Below are 16,330 nucleotides of genomic sequence, written 5' to 3'. Positions count from 1 at the left end.
TTGCAAAATTATCTACTCAATGAAGAATTGTTAATTGGAATAGTACAGAGTTCAATATTAAGTTTTCCTCTAAGTATATAAGATTCCAAGTCAACCAAGTGCGTTGCTATTTAGCTATTTAGATGCCATCGTCATCATTGAAATTTTTAAAACGTTTGCAATGAAAATGTATTCACTTTATTCCAGATGGAGATTAGTATACTACTATGAATATATTTTCAACACAAATAATTACGTTTTGGAGGAGAAAACTGCTTTCGAATTTTCAATGATGTTAATGGTATTAATAACGACTAGGGTCTTGTACCATTTGGGCAGGTGTACCTATTTTGGGCACTTACCGCTATAACTAAGTCATTTTCAAACCAATTGATTTGAATTTTTGTTTACAGGTAGGCACGTACAGTATCTAACTCTATACAAAAATTGAAATTGACTTAGTTATAGCGGCAAGTGCCCAAAATAGGTACACCTGCCCAAATGGTACAATACCCTACTTCAACCTTCATTAAATAAATAAATTAAATGAAAAAAAAGTAATCCATCAAAATATACTTCTCTTTTTGTAACACAGACTATCAGCTCTCCTGCCAAAATACTGTGAACTCTATCACCTCTCGGAAACGGACATCGATGTCACCACCTGCGTCAAGGACAACGTCCTAATCGAATGCTATTTTAGCGAGCGTCGTACCGGACATCCGTTAAGTCCAATCGAGTTGACTTTCGTCAATGGCCTCCCCAGCGGCGAACTCGAGCCAACCGTAAACGAAATTCTGACGCAAGAAAAACAAGACGTTGATTTTGTAATTGTGGTGAGGTTTCCCAAAAACGATGTCCTAACCCAGCTCAACGAGCCAATAGTAAGGAATTGTTTGTTTAGGTGCTTGAATCAATACAAGGAGTGCCTTAGGCGGCGAAAAGAACAACGACAAGCCATTAGCCCTGAACCGCATGGGAATACACCACAACAGACGCCAATCAGTAGTCATCATCGAACAATGCTGGAAGACGATATTGGGGATGTGAAATTTGAAAACTGCCTTGACGAGGAGGACGTCCTTTACGGGCTGAGTCAACCGGCAGATGACAGGCAAACCACTTTCGATAAGTGCACCAAATGGCTTAAAACTAATGACTTTGACGTCTCAGCAGCGGATGTCACCCCAGTCGCAAAGGCCCAAAGACACACTTCTACGAAGGCCCCGTCGGCCGGAAATGGCGAGAGACAGAAAGTTAACTTTTTCGATGTTTCCACTTCGGTCGCCGTCGACGATAGGAGGAGGTTAAATTCCAAACCACAAAATAAGCCAGCGTTTAAACGACCTGTTCCAAAGTTTTACCCTGTCGAGGCAAAAACCAGACCAAAACTTGAACAACTTCAAAAAGCTAACAAACTACCCAATTCAAAGAAGGAATTCAAAGTCACCGAGCGACCGCCGGAAAAAATGTCATTCCTCAATATAGCAGCCGAGATAAACGTTAGCAAAATCACTATGCCCTTGGAAGAAGAAACTCCAGCGCCACCGGCTAACAAATTACAACAATTTGCAAAAAGAGAGAGGAAAAAACTGCTTCATTCGCCACCCGCTCCACCGGATCCGCCGTTCCTGGATCCGGTGCGGGTGAAAAAAGACGAGCTCACATTCTTTACGGAATTCGGCGAACCCAACTTCGATGATAACGCAACAAGTTTTCCGAAGAACGACGACTACGACGACGACAACGACGACGACAGTTGTTCTCCAATCGAAAAGAAGGATTACTTAAGAGTAACGCCACAGGCAGCAGCATTCCAATGTAGGTAAGGGTGCAAGCTTGAATGTGTTAAATGCGTATCAAGCTGAACAGGAAAGGCTGAAATCATGAAATTATCGAGGATGATTAGTCTCTGATTCATTTTTGGGAATTCATGATATAATTTCTGGTTTCAATCCAAAGGGAATTCTTCAAGCAAATTTTGGAAGAATTGCGGGAATAATGTCTAAAGGAGGAATTCTTGAGATTTTCTTGAGAAAATGATAGAAAAATGTTTGGATGAACTTCTGATTGAAAAATCAATAAAATACTTTGAAACAAATTGAGAAGTTCCGTAGAAATCTCTAGCAAAACTCTTGCTGCAATTTCCAATTGAAATTCTGCTGGAATATCCAGAAAAAAATCCTTCTGCAATTTCTAAGGGCTGATTTCTTCACCTCCGCTTAACCGGTACACCGAAAAAATTTCTACTCAGTGGCTGAGTTGGTCTTACTCAGAAATCGAAACCCCTGGAACCCTTGGAGGAATTCCTGGTGGAACCCCTGGAGTAATTCCTGGTGAAATTCCTGGAGGAATTCCTGGTGGAATCCCTGGAGGAATTTCTGATGAAATTCCTGGAGAAATTCCTGGTGAAATTCCTGGAGGAATTTCTGGTGAAATTCCTGGAGGAATTCCTGGAGGAATTCCTGGCGAAATTCCTGAAGGAATTCCTGATGGAATCCCTGGAGGAATTTCTAATGGAATCCCTGGAGAAAATCCTGGTGGAATACCTGTAGGAATTCCTGGTGGAATCCATGGAGGAATTCCTGGTGGAATCCCTGGAGAAAATCCTGGTGGAATACCTGGAGGAATTCCTGGTGGAATCCCTGGAGGAATTCCTGGTAAAATTCCTGAAGGAATTCCTGGTGGATATTCTAGAAGAATTTCGGGTGAAATCCCTGAAGGAATACCTGCTGCAATTCATGGAGGAGTTCCTGGTGAAACTCCTGGTGAAATCCTGGAGGAATTTCTGGTGGAACTACTGGAAGAATTCCTGGAGGAACTCCTGGTGGAATTTCTGAAGGAATTCTCGGTGCAATTCCTGAAGGAATTCCTGGGGGAATTCTTGGAGGAATTCCTGGAGGAATTCCGGGAGGAATTCCTGGAGGAATTCCGGGAGGAATTCCTGAAGGAATTCCTGGTAGAATTCCTGGAGGAATTCCTGGTAGAATTCCTGGAGGAATTCCTGGTAGAATTCCTGGAGGAATTGCTAGTGGGATTCCTGGAGGAATTCCTGGCGAAATTCCTGAAGAAAGTCCTGGTGGTATTCCTGAAGAAATTCCGGGTGGAACTCCTGGAGGAATTCCAGGTGGCATTCCTGGTGGAATTCCTAAAGGAATACCTGGTGGAATTCCTGGTGGAATATCTGGAGGAATTCCTGGTGGAATCCCTGGAGTAATACCTGGTGAAATTTCTGGAGGAATTCCTGGTGGAATCCCTGGAGGAATTCCTGATGAAATTCCTGGAGGAAGTTCTGGTGAAATTCCTGGAGAAATTTCTGGTGAAATTACTGGAGGAATTTCTGGTGAAATTCCTGGAGGAATTTCTGGTGAAATTCCTGGAGGAATTTCTGGTGAAATTCCTGAAGGAATTCCTGATGGAATCCCTGGAGAAATTTCTGGTGAAATATATGGTGGAATCCCTGGAGGAATTCCTGGTGGAATCCCTGGAGGAATTCCTGGTGAAATCCCTGGAGAAATTCCTGGTGAAATTCCTAGAGGAATTTCTGGTGAAATTCCTGGAGGAATTTCTGGTGAAATTCCTGGAGGAATTTCTGGTGAAATTCCTGGAGGAATTTCTGGTGAAATTCCTAGAAGAATTCCTGGTAAAATTCCTGAAGGAATTCCTGGTGGATTTTCTAGAGGAATTTCGGGTGGAATCTCTGCAGGGATTTCTGCTGGAATCCCTGAAGGAATTTCTGCTGGAATCCCTGAAGGAATTCCTGCTGGAATCCCTGAAGGAATTCCTGCTGGAATCCCTGAAGGAATTCCTGCTGGAATTCATGGAGGAGTTCCTGGTGGAACACCTGGTGGAATCCTGGAGGAATTTCTGGTGAAACTACTGGAAGAATTCCTGGAGGAACTCCTGGTGGAACTCCTGAAGGAATTCTTGGTGGAATTTCTGAAGGAATTCCTGGTGCAATTCCTGAAGGAATTCCTGGAGGAATTCCTGGAGGAATTCCTGGTACAATTCCTGGAGGAATTCCTGGTACAATTCCTGAAGAAACTGCTAGTGGGATTCCTGGAGGAATTCCTGGTGGAATTCCTGAAGAAATTCCTGGTGGAATTCCTGAAGAAATTCCGGGTGGAACTCCTAGAGGAATTCTTGGTGGCATTCCTGGAGGAATTCCTGGTAGTATTCCTGGTGGAATTCCTGAAGGAATTCCTGGAGGAATTCCTGGAGGAATTCCTGGTGGAATTCCTGGAGTAATTCCTGGTGAAATTCCTGGAGGAATTCCCGGAGGAATCCCTGGAGGAATTGCTGGTGAAATTCCTGGAGGAATTTCTGGTGAAATTCCAGGAGGAATTTCTGGTGAAATTCCTGGAGAAACTTCTGATGAAAATCCTGAAGGAATTCCTGATGGAATCCGTGGAGGAATTTCTGGTGAAATATCTGGTGGAATCCCTGGAGGAATTCCTGGTGGAATCCCTGGAGGAATTCCTGGTGAAATTCCTGGAGAAATTCCTGATGAAATTCCTGGAGAAATTCCTGGTGAAATTCCTGGAGGAATTCCTGGTAAAATTCCTGAAGGAATTCCTGGTGGATTTTCTAGAGGAATTTCGGGTGGAATCCCTGAAGGAATTCCTGCTGGATTCCCTGAAGGAATTCCTGCTGGAATTCATGGAGGAGTTCCTGGTGGAACTCCTGATGCAATCCTGGAGGAATTTCTGGTGGAACTACTGGAAGAATTCCTGGAGGAACTCCTGGTGGAATTCCTGAAGGAATTCTTGGTGGAATTTCTGAAGGGATTCCTGGTGCAATTCCTGAAGGAATTCCTGGAGGAATTCCTGGTAGAATTCCTGGAGGAAATCCTGGTAGAATTCCTGGAGGAATTGCTAGTGGGATTCTTGGAGGAATTCCTAGTGGGATTCCTGGTGGGATTCCTGAAGAAATTCCTGGTGGAATTCCTGAAGAAATTCCAGGTGGAATTCCTGGAGGAATTCTTGGTGGCATTCTTGGTAGAATACCTGGAGGAATTCCTGGTGGAATCCCTGGAGTAATTCCTGGTGAAATTCCTGGAGGAATTCCTGGTGGAATCCCTGGAGGAATTCCTGGTGAAATTCCTGGAGGAATTTCTGGTGGAATTCATGTAGGAATTTCTGGTGAAATTCCTGAAGAAATTCCTGATGGAATCCAAGAGGAATTTCTGGTGAAATATCTGGTGGAATCCCGGGAGGAATTCCTGGTGGAATCCCTGGAGGAATTCCTGGTGGAACTCCTGGAGGAATTCCTGGAGGAACTCTTGGTAGAATTCCTGAAATAATTCTTGGTGAAATTTCTGAGGGAATTCCTGGTGCAATTCCTGAAGGAATTCCTGGTGCAATTCCTGGAGGAATTTCTGAAGGAATTACTGGTGGCATTTCTGGTGGCATTCATGGAGGAATTCCTGGAAGAATTTCTGGAGGAATTTCTGGAGGAATTCCTGGAGGAATTTCTGGAGGAATTCCTGGAGGAATTCCTGAAGGTATTCCTGGTGGAATCCCTGAAGGAATTCCTGGTGGAATTCCTGGTGGAATCCATGGAAGAATTCCTAGTGGAATCATTGGAGGAATCCCAGGAGGAATTCCTGGTGGAATCCCTGGAGGAATCCATGGAGGATTTCCTGGAAGAATTTCTGAAGGAATTTCTGGAGGAATTCCTGGAGGAATTCCTGGAGGAATTCCTGGTGGAATCCCTGGAGGAATTCTTGGTGGAATCTCTGGAGGAATCCCTGGAGGATTTCCTGGTGGATTCTCTGTAGGAATTCCTGGTGGAATCTCTATAGGAATTCCTGGTGGAATCCCTGGAGGAATTCCTGGTGGAATCCATGGAGAAATTCCTGGCGGAATCCCTGGAGGAGCTCCTGATGGAATCCCTGGAGGAATCTCAGGAATTCTTGGTGGAATTCCGGGAGGAATTCCTGGTGGAATCCCTGGAGGAATCCCTGGAGGATTTCCTGGTGGATTCTCTGTAGGAATTCCTGGTGGAATCTCTGTAGGAATTCCTGGAGGTGCTCCTGATGGAATCCCTGGAGGAATCCATGGAGAAATTCCTGGCGGAATCCCTGGAGGTGCTCCTGATGGAATCCCTGGAGGAATCTCTGCAGGGATTTCTGTTGGAATCTTTGGAAAAATTGCTGGTGAAATCCCTGCAGGAATTCCTGGTTAAATTCCTGGAAGAATTCCTGGTGGAATTCCTGGAGGAATTCCTGGTGAAATTGCTGGAGGAATTCCTGGTGGAATTCCTAGAGGAATTCCTGGTAGAATACCTGGAGGAATTCCTGGAGGAATTCATGAAGGAATTCCTGATGGAATCCATGGAGAAATTCCTGGTGGAATCCCAGGAGGAATTCCTGGTAGAATCCCTAGGGGAATTCCTGGTGGAATCCCTGGAGGAATTCCTGATGGAATCCCTGGAGGAATCTCTGCAGGGATTTCTGCTGGAATCTTTGGAAAAATTGCTGGTGAAATCCCTGGAGGAATTCCTGGTGGAATCACTGGAGGAATTCCTGGTGGAATCCCTGGAGGAATTTCTAAAGAAATCTCTGGAAAAGTTGCTGGAGGAACCTCTGGAAGAATTCCTGGTGAAATCCATGACGGTACACTTTCGATTTACCATAATAACCCTTCAGATTAATTGCGTAAAAGAAATAATTTAGCAGTTGCTCTGGCAATAAGTTCGGCAATGCTTTAGGATTTTTTAACTTAAATTTATTTGGAAACTGGTTTGATAACTTCTGTGAAAATTACTTTAACGATTTTTAGGGAACTCCATCGGCAATTTCTTTAACAATTATTTTAATACTTGCTTTGTGAGTTTCTTAGTAATGCCTCTGAAATAACATTGTCAATATTTCATTGTAATTTCGGAAATTTCTGTGGAACTCCTTTGACAAATTTTTGGTAATTTCTTTAGATATTGCTTTGGCTATTTCTCTCAGAATTTTTAGGCATTTTTCTTTAGTTGAGAATTTCTTCGGCAGTTCCATTTGAATTTGTTCAGCAATTCAATATCATTTGAAGCAGCAACGGCATTTACTCTGACGTCTCTTCAAGAACTTCTTTGGCAATTTCCATCTTTTCAAGGATTATTTAGCAATTCCGGTTATTCATATGAAATTTGTTCAGCACTTCTGTCAGGATTTTCTACCACAAATTTTATCAAAATAGCTTAACATTTTCTTAAAAAAATTATAGGAATCTTTTTTGCCAATTCCTCTGGAAATTATTTCGGTCATATCTTTGGAAATTATTACCGGAAGAATTTGCATAGAAGAGATTTCCGAAGAAAACGGGAATTTCTACGGGGGTTCCTCCACATTTTTTTATGGAAATTCCTGTAAGAATGCCATCGGAAATACCACAACGAATTCTTCTGGAATTTCTCCGGAAATTCCTACGAAAAATTGCAAGGGGAATTTCAAGGGCCATTTCTCCGAAATTGCAAAGGAATATTCCAAGCGAAATTTCTTCGAGAATTACAAGGAAACTCCTCCGGTGTTCCAAGGGCAATGCAAACAGGAATTCCTCCAGGAATTCATCTCGGAATTCAATGGAAATTCCTCAACGAATTAAAGGAAAAAATCCAATAGAAACTACGCCGGGATGTTCAAGGCGAATTCCTCCGGATATTCATCCTGCAAGTAAAATTCCTCCGAGAAATCCAAGGGAAATTCCTCTAAGAAGTCCAAGGAATATTCCTGCGGGAATTCCACGAGATTTTTTTCCGAAAATTCTTATTAAATTTCCAACTGGTATTTCTCCTGGAATTCATACACGAATTCTTCAGTAAATTCCTTCATGAAGTCCTCCGGGAGTTTCTGTACGACATCCTCCTGAAATTTCTGCATGAAGTCCTCCAGGAATTCTTACGAGGGTTCCTCCGGAAATTCCTACGAGAAATCTCTTGGGTATTGCTATGAAAACTTCTCCGTGAACTAATTTTAAATTTCTTCTGGAATTCAAATGGGAAGTCTACCGAGATATCTTATAAGAGCATCTTCAGGAATTCCCGCGAGAAGACGCCCAATTTCTCAGGGAATTTTAATGAGAATTCCTCCGAAAATTTCTACGAGAATTCCTACGGGAACTCCTACAAGAGCTTCAAGGGTTACTCCTCCGGGGATTCCTCTAAAAATCTCTACGGTTTTTTTTTTTCAAAGAATTATTCTAAAAGAATTATTCCGGGAATTCCTACGAGAATTCCAAGGGAATTCGTACGGGGATTTCTCCTGGAATTCCTTCTGAAATTTATCTAGGATTTCCTCCAGAAATTCCTCCGGGAATTCGTCCAGAAATTCATCCAGGAGTTCCTGCATCAATTCACCCAGAAATACCTCTGCAAATCCTCCAGAAATTCCTCTTAAAAATGGTCCAGAAATTCTTCCAGCAATTCCTATAGCAGTTCCTCCAAAAATGTCTGGTGCAATTTCCCAAGGAAGTCCACCAGAGATTTATCGGAAATTTACCCATGGATTCCTCTAGGAATTCCCCCAGAAATTTCCTCAAGAAATTTCTCTAGGAATTTCTCGTGCAATTCCTCTAGGAATTACTTCAGAAATACCTCTAGGAATGCTTCCAGAGATTCCTCTAGGAGTTCTTCCTGAAATTTCTCCAGAAACTCTTCAAAAGATAGAGTTTCCTTCAGGAATTCCTTCAGAAGTTCCTCCAGGAATTTCTATAGAAATTTCTTCAGGAGTTCATTCATAAATTCCACCTGCAGTTCGAAAATTCTCCAGAATTTCTACAGAAACTCCTTCGGGAATTCCTCTAGAAGTTTTTTTTTTCAGAAATTCCTCCTGACATTTCTCTTTCTTTTGATGTACACCTTCACACGAATCCATCCATCACATTCTCAAGAGCACAAATATGAAGAATCAAATGACGGATTGCTCTGAAAAGTTATATTGTTGGTCCCACCAGCGAGTTTCTTTTTAGTGCTTCGTCTTAGATTTTTACTTTGAATGTCGGTTGTTATTTTGAGATATAGGGTAAGTGTACCAATTATGGCTATAGTACCAATTATTCGCCATAGTTGATTTTCACCCTTTAACGATGTAAATCAACAATAAAAAAAAATGCGAACAACAGATCACCTTCACAAAAGATGGTTGCACTCATTTAAACTCCACATTTTGTTCAAATTATGGTAGAAATAAATCATTTTCTTTAAAATTTCGGCTTCCTTGCACCCTTTTTCGCCATAATGCGCCAATTATGGCTAACTCCATAAGAAATGCATGCAAATAGTGCGAAAAGGAACCCAAGTTAAAATATGTAGCCATAACTGGTACAGCGTTCCTATCATTGGCACACGCTGTAATAAATACTAAAAGTAGTTTTGGCTCAGTTTCTATATTTTTCCTGTAAAGTATGGAAACTAAACTATTTTTTAACATATTGATGACATTCGTTGGTCCTCTTGTTATTTTTGTACAAATAGTTTTCCTTAGGTACTGCCATAATTGGTACAGGCACAATATTGTTACTATTTCAGTCTTATAATACTTCACCAATTTGATGTTTTCAATCTTTTGGAATTCAGCCTTGGTTTCAACCATTCGTTGGTAAAAAAGTGTGTATCCACCCTTTTACGTTTCAGCCTTCCGCAGGACACACGCACAACCCGAAGACGAAGTTGAGCCGCAAACAGAGCCAGCCATTATACGAAGTTTGGAAAACTTTCTCTCCAGCAGTGCCAGCGTCAGCCCCGTCAGCAGTGGAATTTCCTATGTCTTCGACGAGCCACTTTTCCTGGAACCCGTTCCGGACCCGGACGACGACGGCGACACATTCAATATCGGTTCACCCAAGGCACGTTTCCAGGACTTTGATCTGGTACAATCCTATCGGGGGTTTCACCAGGCGTGCCAAGAGACCATCCAGCACTTCAAAGTGGCAATTGAACCCATCGGGCCGTCGTCCGACGATGGCGATGGTTCCTCCGACGGCGGGGACTGTGCGTGCTGCAGCAGCCGTACGCATCAGTTCAACCGCGAAATTGAAAAACTCCGGCAACCGTTCCACCAGCCGCGAAGCATCCTCACCAAAGTGGGCAATCGCCGATGATAAGGGGCGAAAATGGTGCCCAATCAAAGTATTTTCCAGCATTTTCGAGCCGTGAGCATACTCGTTTACCGCAGATTAAAACTTTATCTAGTACTCTAGTGGGAGAACTTTTTCGGGTGGATCATTATGGTTTCACGGTTTTTCGACAGGAGAATGTAGATTTGTGGTGACGACGAAAGTGACTATTAGCTAATGTTAAATAAATCGATATTTTTGAATGTTAACATGGTTCCACAATGCCACTTTTTCTTCTTGCTATTCACAGCATAATCTCCCATAATTGTGACTGAGCCTACTTTCCAATTTTGTGTTCCTTGAGCAGGGCACTTCCACATTAAGTAGGTAACTATGTAAGAGCTTTCTCTGCCAATTGACGATTATGCATGAAAGTTGTATAAATGTTGGGCGCTTCTTTTTACCTCTAATCTATGCAACCACTTGAATGTCTATCTCATCTTTTAGAGTATATTTTTTATTTAGGTAATCGAAAGTACCTTATAAATTGTGTTAATATCCGGTGTTAACTTAATACAACAACTTAACAAACCCTGTTAAGCGAATCATGAATTATCTAAACAATCCTACCTCATTCAAGGACTTCCTAGACCAAGAGATAAGAATTCCTGGTATAAAGGATATTGCACAGCAAACGATACAAACGCCGTTCTAAAAGAGATTTGCCCCAGACAGTTTCATCCATCAAACAATTTATTACATCCCGCCGCCGTCGTCGGTCGGGTGCCACAGCAGTGCACAAGTTATAGTGCTGCTGATCCGCGTGCAAAGGGATTTATCATTATTCAAAATTTGTAATCGAGCGTCAGCCAGCAACAGAACAGCGGAAGCATCAGCCAGCATCTTTGTACTCAATCCACCCCATATGAGACCCCTTGGGTCTTACATGACGGCAGCAGTGGATGTACATCGTTGTCGTCGCGAACAATGATGCCGCATCACTACTACCTACTGTTCCTAAAGAAAGGATAGACAGGATAAACACTACTGGAAACGCTGCAGCATGATACATTGTTAGAATGAGGAAAGCGCAAACTGTGTCAACAATCTCTGCATGACTAGACCGGATACACTGAAACTAGATAAATTGTAAATATCACTACGTGCCTCCTCCGGGAGCTTGCAACTTGCTTACGAAAGCAACAAACATCGTGCATGTGACCGGAAACACTGCACTGGTTTGAATGATTATTTAAAAAGGCACAATACTTGGAATTGACTGAGGTCAGGACAGACGTGATTGGAATCGCTGGAAATCCTGGACATTTTTTTTTTTAAGAACAATGCTACATCATTAATGCTCTAATGCACATATGGTGCGATATTCTGATCCACTTTAATAGAGCAGTCACCAAGAAAAAACAAAAAAACAATATTGAAGTAAAAGAAAACAAAATTACACTTACCGGAAAACATTGACATTGTCAGCTCGGGTCGCAACCTGGCCATTTGCCGGGAGAGGTACATCTGGGACCGGCAATATGCGCCACTCAAAATAGCATCCAAGGTGCCGACTTTGTCCAGCTCTGTAAAAAAAAGGAAAGGATACAATTATACATACAATCACAGAAACAAAGCACTAGTCTGATCATTAGATAGGTAGTTAGAAAGGAACATAAAATTGCGATGGGCGAAAAAGTACATGGAAGGGTATAGGTTATCAGCCATTCCATAGAAAAACAATATACACTGAAGTTTTTTTATGCGGTTTTTTTACACGATCTGTCCTAAAAAACCGCGTTATTTAAAATAACCGTTAAAAAAAAAAATCCGCGTTTTTTTTTCAAAAACACGCGTAAAATAGTCAGGACCATATCTAACGTGACTTGACGTTTTTAAAATAACGCGGTTTTTTACGCGGGACCATAACCGACGTAAAAAAAAATTCAGTGTTGTGCAACTCTGATTGTAGTGAAACTTGATGGGTTCGTAGTTGTTCGAAAATAATTAGACCCGTATTTTTTATTTCGTCATTAGGGTGCCCAATTTTCAGATAGGGTGGTCCTAAAAATAGGTTTTTTTTAACTGATTTTTTATTTCAAAAAATCAACTCTTGAACCAGTTGACCGATTTTAAACTTCATTTTTTTTCTTGAAAGCTATTGAATTGTAGTAAGAGGCCAAATTTTCCCATACAAAACATTTTTTTTAAATTTGATTAAACATTAAGATTCTGATTTTCCAGCTCAGTAAAATTATCGCTGAGTTCTGTAATTTTTTCTGCTTTTTACTGAGTTTTCAACAGCAGATTTAACTCGGTACACTCGGTAATCAATATTGTCCGTTCATCAGTAACGATATTTACCGTTCATCTGTTATTTTTGACAGTTCATTTGCAGAACTCTTTAATTTATTTACAGAGTATTCAGCAAAAGGGATAACCGAGCGTACTGAGTTAAATCTGCTGTTGAGAACTCAGTAAAAAGATGGGGAAAATACCGAGCTGATCTTAGTGAGTATATTTTGAATCCTTTTAAAACTATGGATACCAAAAACATCAGGAATCACTCAAAAGGCAATACAAGGAAAAGTTTTATAAGAATTTACTATATCAAGCAATTTTAAAGCTGCCAGTATTACAATATATGACTCTCTACATTCAAAAAAAAAACATATCTCAAAAACTAAAAAAAACATGCATCGCTGTTTTTTATGTGTTACGTCAAATTTCTTAAATTTTCTGATAACAAAAAAAACTCAGGGTACCCCTTTAGTCCCGAGACCAAACGTGAAAAAATAAATAAAATAATTGCATATTTTTGCACATAAACACAATTTGGCCTCTTCATCCTATTGTTTTTAAAAATCTTGATTCTTAGGACCACCTTATATGAAAATTGGTCACCCTAATGACGAAATAAAAAATACGGGTCTAATTTTTTTCGAATGAACTACAAACCCACCAAGTTTCACGATAATCTAAGTTGCAGGATACAAAGCTTATCATTTTTAAGCATATTTTGTCGAAACATACGAAAAGAATATATGTACAAGACATGTATCATCCACATTAAGCGTTCAAAAACCTATTTTAATTGGAATTTCGACTTTCACTGACAGTGAATCCCTTGAATTTTTTTTCCAATCAACTTGATTAGTCTTCGTTTAAAATTCATTAAATTGAGGTTAGCACCCATTACACGAATGATGGACTCACAACCCAGAAAGTTTATATTGAAAATGGAAAATGTAAACAGGCTTCCACTGTGTTTAATTGGGGTCGAGGGAAATCAGTTAACTTAACAACCCTGCGCCTTTCTAGAAGTTCAGTTGTGTAAAAAAATAGAGGAAGATTAAAAACCAGTATGTACGGCAGCGCTGCTTTTGGTCATGACCGTCATATGACTGTTGGAAAATTAACCTTTTAACTGTCAGAAGATGGAACGAGAATTTGTTAGCATCAGAATGGTCGTTGTCTAGTGTTAGTTATGTTCAGTCTGTAGATACAGCCTCTGGCTGAAGCGGTATGTAGTATCTTTTTTTCATTTTTTTTTGCAATGTTGTAAGGCTCACTCAGCTAACACAGAGTCTTGCATGTTGTTGAATAGGATGCTTAAGTGGAGGCCATATGCGTACCATGCTTCCATTTAACCACGTGTAATGTGTACGCATATCGCTTCAACTTTTGCATTTTATTCAGCATAATGCAATTGGTACGACCTGAGAAGCCTGATCTTGCTGGGGGTGATGGAATCTATTCTAGGTCGGTGCAGGAACTTTTCGTGAAGGAAATTTCCTTGATTTCCTTTCTGGCATAGAGTTAATATCTATAAAAGTGCTGGGCATTTTTTTTTATTATCGTATTGGGCCGAAGGGTCCCAGATTTTCGTGAAAATTTTTCCACAGACTGGGCTCGAAAATATATGAACAAAAAAAAATTGAGAAAAATTCAAAGTCGCCTATTTACCCGGAAATTAAAAAAAAAAAAGTTTTTGAGAAGGTTCTTTCATAAGCTTTAATCGCTGAAATTTTTGGAATGCACTTTTTTTATCGTTTTTGAGTTTTGGCCAATTTTGTGGAAAAATATCCAAATGTACCATATAGGCCTTTTCTTTGAAAAATTATAACTCAAGAACGAAGCATCGTAGAAACAAAGTAATTTAATGAAAATAAAAGCAAATTTTCTCAGAAATAAAAAAAAATATGAAGTGGAAAAAGTTTTCCACAAAATTTTTCACCGTTGAGAAAATTCAAAAAGAAAAGCCGGAAAAACTATTCGCGAACTCGCGGAAAATTGAGATTTAAATTGCCAATACAAATCCACGTGCCCCGCTGGGAATCGAACCCACGCCTCCAAATTCGCTAGCCGGGAGCTTCTATTCATCCAAGCTAAGGAACCACTTGACTATCTCCGCCGTCTCAGATAGCGTAGAATTGAACTCGATTTTTTTTAATGCATTTAAACATATGGAAAAACTGGCAACATGTAAGAGATTTATGGATATAAAGAAAATTTTAATAGGAACAGAAAAATATTGATAACAATCTTCTTTTTTTTTTTGTGTAATGACACTATTTGAACAAAATAAATTAGTCTGTACGAAATATCGAAGAATTCTGAACATTTGTTTTTATTTATATGTATTCTACCTTAAGCTAATTCTACACTAAAAATTTTGAATTGATTTAAGGAGAAATCCCGAGCAAAGTAAAACACGAAACACGACTTGTCAACAAATAGTCTAGAGAAACTGGATGAATGTGGATTTCATTGATTTCGTTTGTAGATCATCAGACCTTGACTCACGGAAGTACTTGGATGACCTCTAGAACATCTTCGGAACGCTCCATGGACCTGTTGGATGTTGCACCGCACCAATAATGAGGGAACATGCCAATGTGCCTTTACTAATTGACCCGTTGTTAACGTTGAAAGATCTGTTGAAACTTTCCTGGAACATCCCTGAGCCTTATGCCCCACCCAAACAAGATATTATATTAAATCCCTGCTGAAATTTCTGAAGCTATTCTAGGAATATTGAAGAAATCTCTAAAGATGTTTCCGAAAGTATCGCTGAAGAAAAAAAAACAAGAGAAATGTTTTAAGAATCTATAGATCTAATCTAGAGCTCATTTCCTCACACGTAATTTAGGATGCAAGTCTGTTGAAAAGATGCATTCTAAAACAAGGAAATGGCATCTTCATAAAAGTATTATTGAAATTGATGCCTGATTTTTTCGCAAATTTTTTGGCAAATATCATAAACAGTTCCATGGAAAAAAATCGAAACATTGTTGGTGGTCTTCAAAGGAAATCATGTATCAATTATTTGATAAATACAAGTTGCGAAATTCTCCATGTATTTTTTCGTTCTGCTTCCATCATTATTTTAAACCATGAATCCAAAATCGTTTGACACCGATTTTCTCCGAATTTTAAAGGAAAACTTTCGAGTTTTTCTCCAATATTATCTCGAAGACATTCAACATTTCTGCCACCTGGAAGTACTCCGTGGATTCTGCCAACAAATCTTCCTAAATTTATACCAATAACTTCTTTTGAAAAGCAGTGTTTGCCTAATATTGTCGTAAAAATATCAGAGATTTTATAGGATACACTTCCGGGGATTCGAGTAGGGTAAAAGCTCCCTTAGTGGAGGTAGTACCAATAGTGGTGGTAGTGCCAATTTTGAACTATTTTAAACAAAAAGCTTGCAAATGATATTTTTAATAGATGCATCATAACTAATTAATAATATTAATTCAGTTTTGTGTTCAGGATTGGCCGAAAAACCTATTTTAAACAATTATTTTCCTTAAATTTTTTGCTCCTTTGCACCTATAGTGGTGGTAGTGTTCCTATAGTGGTGGGTCCCATAAGAATTCAATGGGATGCGCCACTATAGGAACCAATGTTAAATTTTACCTCCATAATAGGTACCGTGTACCTATAGTTGGTGCAAGTGATTTATTAGCGAAAACTGAAATAAACAATGGTTTTCACATTTTTCCTAGCAAATTTAAGTGAAAACTACCGATTAACGTTTTCAGACTTTTTATTTTGTGGTATTATCAATTATTTTTCTACAAGGAGCTACTAATAGCACCACTATTGGTACATTTACCCTATCGATTTTTATCCAACTGCAGAATCTTTAACAGTGATCGTTCTGCTTCCCAGCAGGCAACATTGCTGCACATGGCGCCAAAGATAGCACACATAAATCATGGCTACTATGTTTCAAGGCAAATTGCAGTGATGCTCATCGAATAGTGTAATCATCATCATCAATCATTTTCATTCTGGATAAA

At 39.9% G+C, this 16,330-nt stretch overlaps 2 protein-coding genes across 7 annotated transcripts in view; one reads left to right on the top strand and one right to left on the bottom strand.

Moving 5' to 3' along the window:
* LOC109416938 (uncharacterized) overlaps positions 1 to 10,288 on the top strand; it is a 37,948-nt gene extending 27,660 nt beyond the window's left edge. Inside the window, exons 4-5 of one of the 2 annotated variants that reach the window (XM_062852869.1) lie at positions 575 to 1,800; positions 9,598 to 10,288. In XM_062852869.1, the coding sequence (XP_062708853.1) occupies positions 575 to 1,800; positions 9,598 to 10,064 (1,693 nt within the window). In that variant the 3' untranslated portion in view covers positions 10,065 to 10,288. Of the gene's footprint in view, positions 1 to 574; positions 1,805 to 9,597 lie in introns of both variants that reach the window. The other variant, XM_062852870.1, reaches the window with a different exon arrangement.
* Positions 1 to 16,330, bottom strand: part of LOC109403764 (protein furry) — a 460,946-nt gene that overhangs the window by 226,663 nt on the left and 217,953 nt on the right. For all 5 annotated transcript variants that reach the window (XM_062852871.1, XM_062852872.1, XM_062852874.1 and 2 more), the window contains one exon: positions 11,486 to 11,605. In XM_062852871.1, coding sequence (XP_062708855.1) covers positions 11,486 to 11,605 — 120 coding nt within the window. The remainder of the gene's footprint in view (positions 1 to 11,485; positions 11,606 to 16,330) is intronic.

Source organism: Aedes albopictus, chromosome 2 (assembly GCF_035046485.1).
Source record: "Aedes albopictus strain Foshan chromosome 2, AalbF5, whole genome shotgun sequence".
NCBI classification, from domain to species: Eukaryota; Metazoa; Arthropoda; class Insecta; order Diptera; family Culicidae; genus Aedes; species Aedes albopictus.
Note: the sequence above shows the minus strand (reverse complement) of the source record. Positions and strands in the feature narration are given on the sequence as shown.